The sequence below is a fragment of the Chiloscyllium plagiosum genome, unplaced genomic scaffold (assembly GCF_037043375.1).
Source record: "Chiloscyllium plagiosum isolate Xiang-an unplaced genomic scaffold, Cpla_swu_hap1 HiC_scaffold_31, whole genome shotgun sequence".
Taxonomy (NCBI): Eukaryota; Metazoa; Chordata; class Chondrichthyes; order Orectolobiformes; family Hemiscylliidae; genus Chiloscyllium; species Chiloscyllium plagiosum.
In genome coordinates this window covers 50,032,891-50,046,091 of record NW_028270169.1, presented here as the reverse complement: position 1 = coordinate 50,046,091, position 13,201 = coordinate 50,032,891, and the positions used below count along the sequence as shown (strand labels likewise).

At 40.6% G+C, this 13,201-nt stretch overlaps 1 protein-coding gene and 1 long non-coding RNA gene across 4 annotated transcripts in view; one reads left to right on the top strand and one right to left on the bottom strand.

The window, feature by feature from the left end:
• Window positions 1-13,201, top strand: part of rhbdd2 (rhomboid domain containing 2) — a 53,422-nt gene that overhangs the window by 1,478 nt on the left and 38,743 nt on the right. Inside the window, exons 2-3 of the mRNA XM_043718774.2 lie at window positions 5,950-6,348; window positions 7,386-7,542. Of these exons, the coding sequence (XP_043574709.2) occupies window positions 5,950-6,348; window positions 7,386-7,542 (556 nt within the window). The remainder of the gene's footprint in view (window positions 1-5,949; window positions 6,349-7,385; window positions 7,543-13,201) is intronic.
• Window positions 1-13,201, bottom strand: part of LOC148141921 (uncharacterized) — a 49,791-nt gene that overhangs the window by 3,524 nt on the left and 33,066 nt on the right. Inside the window, exons 1-3 of one of the 3 annotated variants that reach the window (XR_015752392.1) lie at window positions 6,828-7,388; window positions 4,928-5,191; window positions 3,094-3,198 (exon numbers count right to left, since the gene is read on the bottom strand). This is a non-coding gene — a long non-coding RNA (uncharacterized LOC148141921). Of the gene's footprint in view, window positions 1-3,093; window positions 3,199-4,927; window positions 5,323-6,827; window positions 7,389-13,201 lie in introns of those variants that run through there. The other 2 variants (XR_015752393.1, XR_015752391.1) reach the window with 2 other exon arrangements.

Genomic DNA, 13,201 nt, shown 5'->3' with positions numbered 1-13,201 from the left:
GGCCTCTACCTAAGTTATACCAATCTGTGACATCTTCCAAGCCTCAAAAGATTTGGAAGAAGGTATAGGTATGTACAGTGTAATGAATCCTGTATGTTGATGTGAGACGTTATCACAGTCTGTACATAGTGCTGTATGGATGTGTATGTGATCTCTGGATGAGAACAGGGAGAAGTTGTAAAACCAGTTGAACCAGACACAGGCTCAGCAGGGGAGTGAAGTCATTAGAGATGTACAGCATGGAAACAAGACCCTATGGGTTCAACTCTCGACCATACCGACCAGATATTCTAAACTAGTCCTATTTGCCAGCATTTGGACCTACATCCCTCTAAACCCTTCCTATTCATATACCCATCCAGATGCCTTTTAAATGTTGTAATTGTACCCACCTCCACCACTTTCTCTGGGAGCTCATTCCATGTACGCACCACTCGAGACGTGAAAAAGTTGCCCCTTAGGTCCGTTTTAAAGTTTTCCCCTCTCACCCTAATCCTGTGCCCTCTAGTTCTGGACTCCTCCACCCAAGTCTATCATGATTGCAGTGCTGTGGGAAGGGCAATGAACTGTTGTAGTACTTTGAATGTCACAATAGCAGCAAAGCAGGTATGGCATTTAGGACCTGGAGTATGGCCATTGTAGAAATAATTTTCTTGACATGGAAGGGAACATCTTCAACATTGTTGTGACCATTTATGATGAATTCTGGGTCATTTATTAATTCATTTTTAGAAGCAGATGAGAAAGTACACCTTTCACTGAACATCTGAAAAACAGAGGTCCTCTTCCAATCAGGTCCTGCAGCAAAATCCCTTCAACAACCTCCCCCCCCCTAATAAAATTGATTAAGATCAATGATGAGATCTTGAAATGTGTGGACACTTTTTCACAGCATGGGAGCCTTCATTTGACAAATGCAGGTATTGACAAATTCATCATCACCACTGTTGTACCAGCTTGGTTTTCAGCCAGCTGAGGGAAAAGATATTTGAGGATAAGGATCAAACCCAAGACTAAGGCCACATTTACCACGCAGCAGTGATCTTTTTCTTTCATGGGTTTCATAGATTTGGACAATCTATAAGGTACCTCAAAGCACTGGAAAAGTTTACTACCAACAATGCCTCCATAAAGTCCTCTAAATCCAGTGGCAATGAAGACAATACAACAGCAGTGTCCTTTCCCAAGCCCACTTGCTCAGCTTTGAGATACCAATCACTTAAAACCAGCTCTGCTGATCAGATCATGTTGTTTGAATGTCTGACATTAGACTCCCAAAGCAGTTGACCTGAAATTAATTAGGGCAGGAGTCACTCGGAAAGACAAGAGAAAATGAATCCTGAAAGGGCCAGACACATTTACTGACTCTGGGAGACCCTGGCTTGCCACTAACCGAAATTGTGAATTTTTTATTTGGGAAGGTGCTGAGCACATTGTTTGTTTGTTGTGAATATGTAGAGATAAGTCAAGGCATTGGAGCATATATTCAATTGTCCAAACACCCCCCCCCCCCCCCCCAAGATCTTTCAAGTGCCACATGTCCTACATGCGGCACTATCTGCTCTGGACTTATGGACCATTTCAGAACCCAGCCAACCGGAGTGGCTCCTTGATCCCTAAGGGACTGCACCTGATGGAGAATGAGGTGAATACATGACAACCACACGCACTGCCATGTGGAAAGAAGCTATTCAGTCCTCAGTCTGCGTCAATATTATCTAATCCTGTACTTGTGTTCAACAACAAAACTAGTCTTTGTATAGAACCTTTTAACACAGTAAAATGTCCCAAGACAATTCACGGGAACCTATTCAGACCAAATCTGACACCAAGTAACATAATGAGATTTTACAGCATGTGACCAAAAGCTTGATCAAACAGTTTTTAAGGAGCATCTTATAGGAGAGAAGGGAGGTAAAGACATTAGTGAGGAAAATCTAGAGCTTACGGCTTTGACAACTAAAAGCAAAACTGCCAATGATGAAGTAATTTAAATCTGGAACATGCAGAGGGTCAGAATTGGAGGTGTTCAGGTGTCCAGTTTGTAGGACTGGAGGGGGCTGGAGTGATACGAAGGGATAAGGCTATGGAGAGAGTTGAAAACCAGGATGAGAATTTTAAAATCAAGGCACAGCTTAACTGGAAGCCAGTGTAGGTCGGCAAACACAGGGGTGCTGGGTGAATAGGACTGAGTTAAAGTGTGGGCAGCCAGAGTTTTGGCTGGGCTTATGTTGACAGAGGATGGAAGCATTAATTAAAGAATTTCTGTGGGAATGAAGATACAGGAGGTGGGTGGGGCAGCAAAAAATACAGTGACAAAGTGGAGGTCACTGTAAGATCTAGAAGTCATGCAGAAAGAGATTCTGCTCAGAGGGGCTACATTCCTGGCCAGGAACCAGACTGTAACTAAAGCTGAACAGCAATTTAAACTAGTAGGTCAATTACAGACTTGGCAGGGAATAGCAACAAGATTGGGGGTGGGGGGGGGGGTGCATTGGTAAAAAGCTGACCAAAGTTACTTTTAAAATTAGGACCAGTGACATAGCAGCTCAGTCTTCCAGTGTATCCAATGCAGAAGTTTAGTCTCGATGTTGAATGAAGCCCAGGCATTTGGGAGCAAGATTGGAAAAAAGAAACACTGCTCACCAAGGGAAGCAAAGAGCAAGCATGCTCAGGGGTGATTGTGCATTGCCATATCCTGAAATCAGAAATGTACTTCCTTATATATGCTCAGAACGGTACGAGCATGTTACTGATTAGCATTTTTATTGCATTAGAGGTTGTAAGAGATCACTGAAAATTAATGAGAAGAAAGATTTGCATTTATGTTATGCCTTCATGACCTTAAGATGTACAAACTGATTTTATAACTAACAACTACTGTTGTAATGTAGAAAATGCGGCAGCCAACTTTCACAGTCGGGACCCAAACACGCAGTCACATAATTACCAGATTATCAGTTAAAATGCTGTAGGTTGAGGCATAAATGTTGCTCAGGACATTAGAAAGCAGTTGAAACAGTGTTGCGGGGTATTTTACAATCACCTCTTGGGGTGTGGGGTGGGAGATGAGGACTTGGCTTAATGTCTCACCTGAAAGAAGGCATGTCCAATCATGTCCAGCTTCCCCACCCTGTACTGCACTGGAGTATCAGGATGTTTATCACTGATCCATGGCTAAACTCTAGCCATGCTCCTCTGAAAATTGGAAAACACTGATCAGTCACATTATACACAGTCACATTAAACTAAATATAGTAGTAGGGCTCATTTACAAGACTTATGATCGCACAGAAGTTGAAGCACAATAATCAGCTGAGCAAATACTAATTACACATTAAAAATTGCTGAGAAGATCTTTCAAGATCAAGAATACACTGTCACAATCCCAGAATAATGGGATTTCCACGAATTGCCACCATGCTGTGGTGGAGAGGCCTGATCCTGGAGAATGTTGATCCACACAGTGATGCCATCAGGAGATCTCAACTCCTGGCAGGGCCATCATGATGGTAAATCCAGAGGGGAATTCAGACAAAGCGAAACCCAAAACAAGACACTCGTGATATTAACGGCTTTGGAACTGGACCTACCTTCTGTCAAGGACGATGTGTCTACTGATGTGCAACAGTATTCCCATGTGATAAGGTGTCCCCCATAAGGCATCTACCTAGGACACAATTTCCTAGGTGGATAATCATACTCAGTAATGGATGATTGCTGACGATAAAGTGGCTGGTCAGTGAGGAATGAGATGCAGAGGAATTTCTTTGTTCAAAGAATCTTTGTAATCCTCTACCCCAAAAAGGACTTGTATAACATATTCAGGACAAAGGTGACTGAAGCTCTGGGTACAAAGGGATATGGGGATTGAGTGGGAAAATTAAATCATGGTAAAAGATTGAACTTGGTCCTGTTGAATGGTGAAGCAAGCATGAAGGGTCACATGAACCTCTCCAGCTCTTATTTCATGTGTTCTTGCATGGTAACTTGCACAGTCTTGGAAAATAAAAAATATCTGCAATTTTGGGCACTTGTAGTCAACCAGCCCAGATGTGTTTGACGTACATGTAGCACAGCCTGGCCTCTGGCTCAGAGGCAGAGACACTACCACTGCACCACAAGAATAACTTCTTTAAACTGAGGTTTTAGGGGTTAGAATATGGTTGCCCCAAATGCTGCCTGAGGTTTATGGAAACTACAAACTGGGAATCAGTCAAACAGGAAAATCTCCACCTTCCTTTAAAGTTGTGTCTTTCATAATCTCTGGAATGTGCCAAAGCATTTTACAGCCAATTACTAACTTCTGAAAAATGGTCACTTGTTTTCTAGGCATTAAGTGACCAATTAAAATTTTAATTCTGTTGAGTGATGCATAAATTTTACTCGTAGACTAGGTAAAATCCCCTACTCCTTGTTGGATACTGTGGTAAAATCTTTCACACACCAGCTGAGGGAGCAGATAGAACCTATATGTGAGTGTCTCTTTGATCCTGTAGCTTATTCATGTATCCAGAAGTATTATTTAAAAATGAAATTCCACTATGCCCTTATCCAGCCTTCCAACTGGAAGCCAATTGCCTTGCAACATAAAAAGATTCTATAAATGATCAATTTGTTTATGTAAAATATAAAATCAAAGTACTGCAGCCAAAGGAAATCTGAAACTAAAACAGAAAATGTTGCATATACTTGGGTTATTGGCAACTATACAGAGAGAAACAGCTATCGTTTCAGGTCAATATCCATTTCATCAGGTGTTAATGAATTATTTTATCTGATTTGGCATTGACCAGCATACCAGTGAAAGCTAACAGTCAGAAGAAAAGCCATTTAAGTATACTGTGAGGACAGAATAGAAATGGTTTCATTTGAGAGGGCAGAACTGAGACCAACTGGCCACAAGATCCTCCACTTATTCCGTTACCTTGCTGGGAAACTCAAAGTTTCTTTTCTTTTTATTCTTGCTCTTTTGAGGATGTCACATCATTCTGGTTCAGTTCCTCAAGCTCCGACGTGGCCCAACCATTTTATCCAAGCACCATTTTATCCATGTGATTTATCATGTGATCAAAAGCAGTTGAATGTCAGCTCTCCAATCCCGTTGTTATTGCAGATAAACCTTATTCTGTTCTCACCTGAAGTTCAAGACACAGCAGCTCAAGCTGGACCCTGGTGTGTCTTTGTTAACCTGAATGAATGCAACAACATTAGAGCAGTGATGGTAATTTGTCTACCCCTTCATCTCTGAGCTGGAATATTGAACAAGGCCAGAATAGTAAAAATCTGTCTTCAGGCCCAAAGTGGAAAGGCTAGGTACAGTATTGTAGGTTTTCATTTTTCTTTGCAGAAATTTGGAGAGGAAGACATTGTAACAAAATGAGCTATTTTTCTATCTTTAATCTCAGCTGTTGTATTGAGCTTTCTTACTTCTAGTGATTTCAGTACACTTTTGCAAGTGCGTTTTAAAAAAATGTTTGATGTTTTTTATTTTCTCCTTTGGGAAGTTTTTTTAAGCTGGGTGTGTTGTGTGTGTGTATATATATAGAAGGCAAACCTACATGGAATCCAGCGCTTGTATGTTGTGTGATAGGGTACTCCCCCAGTCCTGACTGGGTCTAATTATCGGAGGACTGGATTAACCAGTCTGATTAACATTCTGCTCCTGCTTTTTTCTGTTATGACAGAGCTCCACATTTCTGACAGGAGATTTCAATTACAGCTGCTTCACGGGAGGGTATCTGAAATGTAATGGCTTCATTGTAGGGCAGGATACTCAGGGGAAGTCGGATCACATCACCTTCCTCATGGTACTAGTCACCGTATTCATTGATTTATATATTCAGCAGCACAGATAGCAAAATTTAAGTTCTGTACCAACCATGCAATTATTTAAAAGCTATATTGTATATTCATCTCTAACATCTATTTCTTTTTGTTTAACTACAGTGTACAAGTTACTTAGTTATGTGTTCATCCATAAGAGTATGAGCTCGCTGGTGTGCAACGTTCTTATGCTGTGGTATTTCGGTGGCGCTATGGAAAAGAACGTCGGAACAGTAAAGTACGCGTACCTCACTCTCCTGTTTACAGTTCTGACTGGAATCATCTATACCTTCATTGGTTCAATGATGTTTGGACTGCATAACCTAAAAGAAATTCAGGGATTTACTACACTCGCATTTGCCTGTGTGGGGATGTCTGTATTTCTGTCCCCTATGAAGTACATTGTCTTTATTATAACTATTAAATTGATTTACCTCCCATTCATTTTACTCGCCATTGCGATTTTTATTCCGGGATCATCGATCATAGGCAACATTTGTGGATTGGGAGCAGGAATTGCATGTATCCTTTTTTTTCCAAAAAGTCTTGCTAACTAAATCTTAAATATTGTTCTAATTTTGTATTTGGCCAAAATATATCCATTCCCTAGCAGTTTGATGGTCATATCATAATCTGTCATTACAATGTTAACTCTCGTATGTACAGAGGAACCTCGATGATCTGGCATTCGATTGTCTGAATTTCAGATTATCCGGACAAGATTGCAATGTCTCGACGTTTAGCTAAACTGTTATCCGACATTTGATTATCCGAGAATTTGATTATCCAAATCAAATCCCACCCGAGGCATTCAGATAATCGAGATTCCTCTGTACACTGTACTAATAGCATTCCAAACTGATGTGGTAAATCAGGATTAATGGATACCTCAGATGGAGAGATTTCTCCAGTCAAGTGAGCAAGGTTTGAGACATTTTAACCCATCATCAGGCATTAAGAAACTTTGTGAATGATGTAGGAAGCTTTAGCCTCTAATATACCTGATTGACTGGGTTCTGTTGTTGTATATGGAAATGGTAAATGTTCCATGTTGTTTACTTGTCACTTTATTTGAATGTTCCTTGCGCATCTGGACTTGTTTTTCTAATGCTTATAAGCCTCTTGCACAGGAGAAAAAAATTGTCATTTTTTTAGGCAATCTCTCTTGCTTCTAAGTTCTGTTTCATAGTTTTGCCTTATCTTCTGATGCCTTTTTTCTCTCTGATATTTTCACTTTGATTTGTGCTACTGCTGAATTTGTTCTTTCTTAACTACAAATCAGCTAACCTACTCACCAGATTGTTACAAAATCAAAAACTATTCCTTCTATTTAATTCTTCACCAATATTTACAGGCTTTTACAGTCTCAAATTTGACATCATTTTATTGTTGCTCGCTTGATTTTTTGCTATTTTTGGCCTTGCTGATTTTCTTCACTTCGGGTCTTTCACCCTAGATTCTTGAAGAATTCTTTAACCGTAATACCTGAGTAAAGAAACAAAGTAAATTATTGTATTTAACGAAACCAATACTAATAGTCCTTAATAATCCTTTGCAAGATGTTTACGGTCGGCGGTTCTTTCCTTTTCTGGATTTGCACGAGATGACTGCTGCATCTATGGAAAGGAATTTTCCTTTTACTTATCTGAAGGATATACCAGGGATCACATTTTATTCCGCCTTATGGGAAGTGAGAAATGTCGAAATAACTGACAGGTAAGCAGCTGTTTTACTTCAACCAAGCTTACCTTTTTTAAAAGTACATGTTTCTTCCTTTTTGCCCTTGATTCCACAAGGACCTGGATTCCTGTTGGTATGGTTCCACAAGTTCTTATAGGCCTTCTGTACTTAATCAAAGTGACTGCTGTAAGCAGTGAGATGTGAGCCTTAGCATTGAGTACTAGTTAAGTGTGTAGCTAGTGCAGATGATGCCCACATGTGTGCAAGTAGAGGAGTCTGCACGATGTTAAGATGTGCCAATATCTGGTTAGTTTTCTTCCCAGCGATGAGTGGTACTATTATCTTTGTTTCTTTTGGATAAAGGAGCAAGCACTGACTGATTGAGCACCACAGTAAGTGTCAAATGTACATGTGCAGGCATCAAAGGTCCCTGCTCTGTATTTAAAAAGCAAAATCATAAACCACTATGCATCAGAAGAGGGCTATCTGGCTCCTTGTGTTCATGCTGGCTGTCTGCAAGATCCAGTTAGTTCCACTCCTCGGCCCCTTTCCTGTAACCCTATAAATCCTTTCTGTGCAAATGCTATTTTGAAAGTCACAATTGAACTGTCTCCGCCATCTTCTCAGTCAGTGTATTCTAGCTCCTAACCACTTGCTACATAAAAACTATATTTACGTATATCATCATTGTTTGTTTTACAACTTACTCTAAATCAATGTCCTCAGGATGAAGAACCAGCTGCCAAAGGGGACCCTCCTCCCTATCCCTGCTGTCCAGGTGCCTCATGATTTTGAGCTCCTTTATTACAGTTTCTTTCGAATTTTCTCCTTCAAAGGAGAACAACACCAGCTTCTCAAATCTATCTCCCCTCATCCCTGGAATTATGTTAACAAACTTTTTTCTGCATCCTAGCTAAAAGCTTCTTAAGCTTATTAAAACATGGTAACCAGAATTAGACACAGTACTCCAGTTGTGGCAAACTAATGTTTTCTAAAGGTAGTAAACTAATTTCCTAACTTTCATACTCCCTGCCTTAATTTATAAAGCTTAGTGCCCCAAACGCAAAAACAGAAAATGCTGGAGAGACTCAGCAGTTCTGCCAGCCATCTGTGGAGATCAAAAAAGAGTGGAAGTTTTAAGTCTGACATGACTTATTCAGAACAGAATAGGGTTCAAAAATGATGGTTTTAAACTATTGATAGAGGAGCAAGTGGAACAGATTTTCATGGTGCCCTGAGCAAAGGCTGCAGTGAGTGTTAATGTGGTAAAGGGGAAGATACAGTCATTAAATATGTATAAAATATACACAGTGAAAATGAGAAAATGGGACCTTCTAAAGTTGGGTCAGAATCCTGGAAATCTCTTCCTAACAGAAGTCTGGGAGTACCTTCCTCACATGGGCTGCAGCAGTTCGAGAAGGTGGCGCACCTTACAAGGACAAACAGGGATGAGTAGTAAATACTGGCCAATCCAGCAATATCCACATCCCATGAAGTATTTTTAGAAAATGGAATTCTCCATTTCTTCAGCATCCTCAAAGGAGGACAGATGATTATGGCCACCACCATTGTAATTTCTGCCTTCCCCTCAACTCCATTCAATCTTGGTGACTTATCAGTCCATCCCACAATACATGTTTTCTTTTTATTCATCTATTCTACCAATGACCTCCTCCTTCACTGTAACTCTTTCAGATGTAAACAGACCACTTAGCATCCCCTTTTTGGTCCCTAATTATCCACTTCTCTTACTGTTTGTGTGTCTTTAGAAAACTATTGGGTTCCTTTTTTTTAATATTAGCAGCCAGTTTCTTCTCATAATCTGTCTTTTCGTCTCTTATTTCCTTTTACATTTTCCCCTTGAATTTTCTGTGTCAGCCTGGCTTTTACTTCTGTTATCAATCTGACATCCTTTTTGCCTACTTCATCACAATCTCTTTACTCATCCAGAGAACTCTGGCTTTATTTGTTCTGCCTGTTCCAATTGTAAGCTTGTACCTTGACTGTGTCTGAACATTCCCCTCTTCAAATGCAGTCCATTTTTCCATTGCAATTGCCAGTACTTTCTCCAGTGTGTCCTGGACAAGCCTATTCACAAATTTTAAATGGGAGAGTTATACTGCAAATAAAATGTCCACCTCCCGGGCTTATAAAAATGCTTACTTGCCTTTAAGTTTTTTTGCTAAAGTATTATTAAATCTTGTATTTAAAGTGTATATTTTTTCATTCAAATTCAAATGCTCTCCACTGTGTTAATTGCTGCATTGTATATGATGATTTGGATGCGAGCATAAGAGGTACAGTTAGTAAGTTTGCAGATGACACCAAAATTGGAGGTGTAGTGGACAGCGAAGAGGGTTACCTCAGATTACAACAGGATCTGGACCAGATGGGCCAATGGACTGAGAAGTGGCAAATGGAGTTTAATTCAGATAAATGCAAGGTGCTGCATTTTGAGAAAGCAAATCTTAGCAGGTCTTATACACTTAATGGTAAGGTCCTAGAGAGTGTTGCTGAACAAAGAGACCTTGGAGTGCAGGTTCATAGCTCCTTGAAAGTGGAGTCGCAGGTAGATAGGATAGTGAAGAAGGTGTTTGGTATGCTTTCCTTTATTGGTCAGAGTGTTGAGTACAGGAGTTGGGAGGTCATGTTGCGGCTGTACAGGACATTGGTTAGGCCACTGTTGGAATATTGCTTGCATTTCTGGTCTCCTTCCCACCGGGAAGAAGTTGTGAAACTTGAAAGGGTTCAGAAAAGATTTACAAGGATGTTGCCAGGGTTGGAGGATCTGAGCTACAGGGAGAGGCTGAACAGGCTGGGGCTGTTTTCCCTGGAGCGTCGGAGGCTGAGGGGTGACCTTATAGAGGTTTACAAAATTATGAGGGGCATGGATAGGATAAATAGACATTTATCTGGGATCGGGGAGTCCAGAACTAGAGGTCATAAGTTTAGGTTGAGAGGGGAAAGATATAAAAGAGACCTAAGACGCAGACGGTGGTACGTGTATGGAATGAGCTGCCAGAGGGAGTGGTGGAGGCTGGTACAATTGCAACATTTAAAAGACAATTGGATTGGTATATGAAAGGGAGGGTTTGGAGGGTGCTGGCAGGTGGGACTAGATTGGGTTGCGATATCTGGTCGGCACGGACAGGTTGGACCGAAGGGTCTGTTTCCATGCTATACATCTCTATGACTCTCTGTGATGGTATTTGTTGAATCATTTCCCCCCAAACCCAATTCCGAACTGCATGCTGTGAGAGCTATGAAATGATGTTACTGTCCTTTGAGGTAAAAGTATAAGCAACTGAGCCGTTGTTTTTGGGACAGTGGTACAGTTCCTTTTTGAGCATGAATGCAAGCACAGCATCCGTACTTGACTTGTAAACTTTGCACTCTGCAGTGTAACTTGGAGAATGGAGTATAGAGGGATGCCATTTTGCAGTAGGAAAATTAAAGTCTGCAATTGAGTCCTTTATATATATCTTCCAAGCGTTTTCATATTGTTTGAGATGTTACTAATTGGACTCTTAACTTCTGAATGATTTTCCAAAATAACTCTCTGTGGGCAATCGCTCATCATCAGGTTTCCTCTTCCTATAAAATAACCCATTATAAAAGTTGCAATTTAACATATTTTTAATGATTCACTATTTTTTTGTTTAAGTTATGAATGCTATTGGTATCATGGGATAATGATCCACTCAATGGGATGAATCCTATGGAGGTCTTGGCCACTGGCTGGACAGCCAGCAAGAGTCCTGTGTCACCTCTTCCTTGTTAGTGAAGCTCGTCTGCATATCATTCCACTTCGGCATTGACAGGCTTGCAGTAGGCCTTCTCCTCGGGATCCAGGATCCAGGGGTAGAGAGCTGTTGACCAGTTAGTTGCAGTGCCATTGATGAGACTATAGTGCTGCTGTTATGGTCTCCAAGGTCATGGATCATCATGCTATGGGTGAAAGGTTTTGTGTGTGTGTGTGGAGAGGGGGGGGGGGGAAGTAGTGTGTGTGTGGAGAGGGGGGCGGAGGTAGTGTGTGTGTGTGTGTGTGGAGGGGGGTGGGGAGGTACGGAGCAGGTACGGGGCAGCAGAGTTGGCAGCAAGGACTTATGAAATGACCCCACAACTCCCATGCTTCCTTGATGCCAGGTCCTTCAATCAGACACTGAATACCTTTGAATGAAGAATCCTCCAAGCGGTTCCCTACGCAGAGCTGGGTTAATGCCAGCAGTGGCATTAAGGGAGCATTGATTGTCCACAGCTATGTTGCCACAGGCATCCCCCACAAACTGTCCTCCCATTCCATCAAACCCAGACAAGATTCTGCCCCATTTGTTTTTGAGTGTGTGGAGTCCTCAAAGTACCAACTTAATATTGATCAGCCAAATAAGGTGTTTAAAATAACTGCACTCATTCACACCTGATATGTGCATTTGCTACATTGTTGTTTAACCAGAATATTGTGGTGTTCCTTTATAGTTGGTATTTGCTCTCCTTATCTGTCATTGCAGCAGATTAAACGATTATCATGGTTTGTGGTGTCAAGGGAGAATTACACTCTGTATTTGAAAATGAAGTATGAATTTGCTGTACAATGCTTGTTATCATATTTCACAGCGGGGTCTAGTCACTGACATTTGAAACTCCTTTTTTTAAAATGGAGTTTCTTGGTGTTGAAAATGCTGGTGAATGAACATAGCACTACTAGAAACTTTACATTTAAGAGCAGAATCCATTCACCAAAGTACACAATTCCCAGAGGAATGATTAACAGACAGTTCCAAATTATTCTTTCAAATTGTGGTTTAAGTCAAGCCTGTGTTCTGATAGGAATGCATATCAATGGCAGCTTTACACTGGCAGTATGAATCCAGTGTCAACTATTTAACTTGCTAAATTTATCCTCAATTCAACTCCCTTTCTCATGTTTATATATCCACTAGTTGGAACTGTAAGACTAAGGTCTAACAGAAGTACATTTGAAAGTGTGAACTTAAGGAGGAGACAGCTAGATTTCAGTCTCTTAGTCCCAAGTAAACAGTACCAGTGTAAATATGGCTAGAATGTAGTTGATTGAACAGCCAGAAATCATCAAGGTGGAGGTTTAACTGGAATTCTGTTGCCATTAATTAGATGAGGTTGTTAAGTTTAAAACAGTACGATATTATGGCAGATTGATAAGCAGATGTTTGAAATGGAAGAAAGGTCTCACTAATTCATTACGAGTTGTAGTCCTGATGGTGGGATAGATTTGAGAGCACCTACTGCTCACCCCACCAATGGCACCTTAAATACCAATCCCAAATATTGCTTACATAACAAACAAAATTCTTCTGAAGAAAAGAATATGTTGGTAAAATGCCCAGTTTCAAGTTTGCTGCCTAAATTACAATTGCTATTTTAGATACCGATTGTATTTGAGGACTTCTGTGGGGCCCTTCTTCCATTGGGGGAGGACATTTACTCATTCTCTTCAAATGCATAGTTATTTCAAACCCTGCCTAACAGAAATATTTTGTTTTCAGGTGGTTTGCCAGGTGGGAGTGACTGTTACATAAATTCAGGGAGAGGATTTCTCAGTAACCAATTTCATGTCCTTTTGACTCGGAACCCGATGCACTTTAAATAGCTGTCAACCATATCAAATTTATACAGGCCAGATGATATCAGAGAAGCAAGGTGATGAGAACCAACTGTA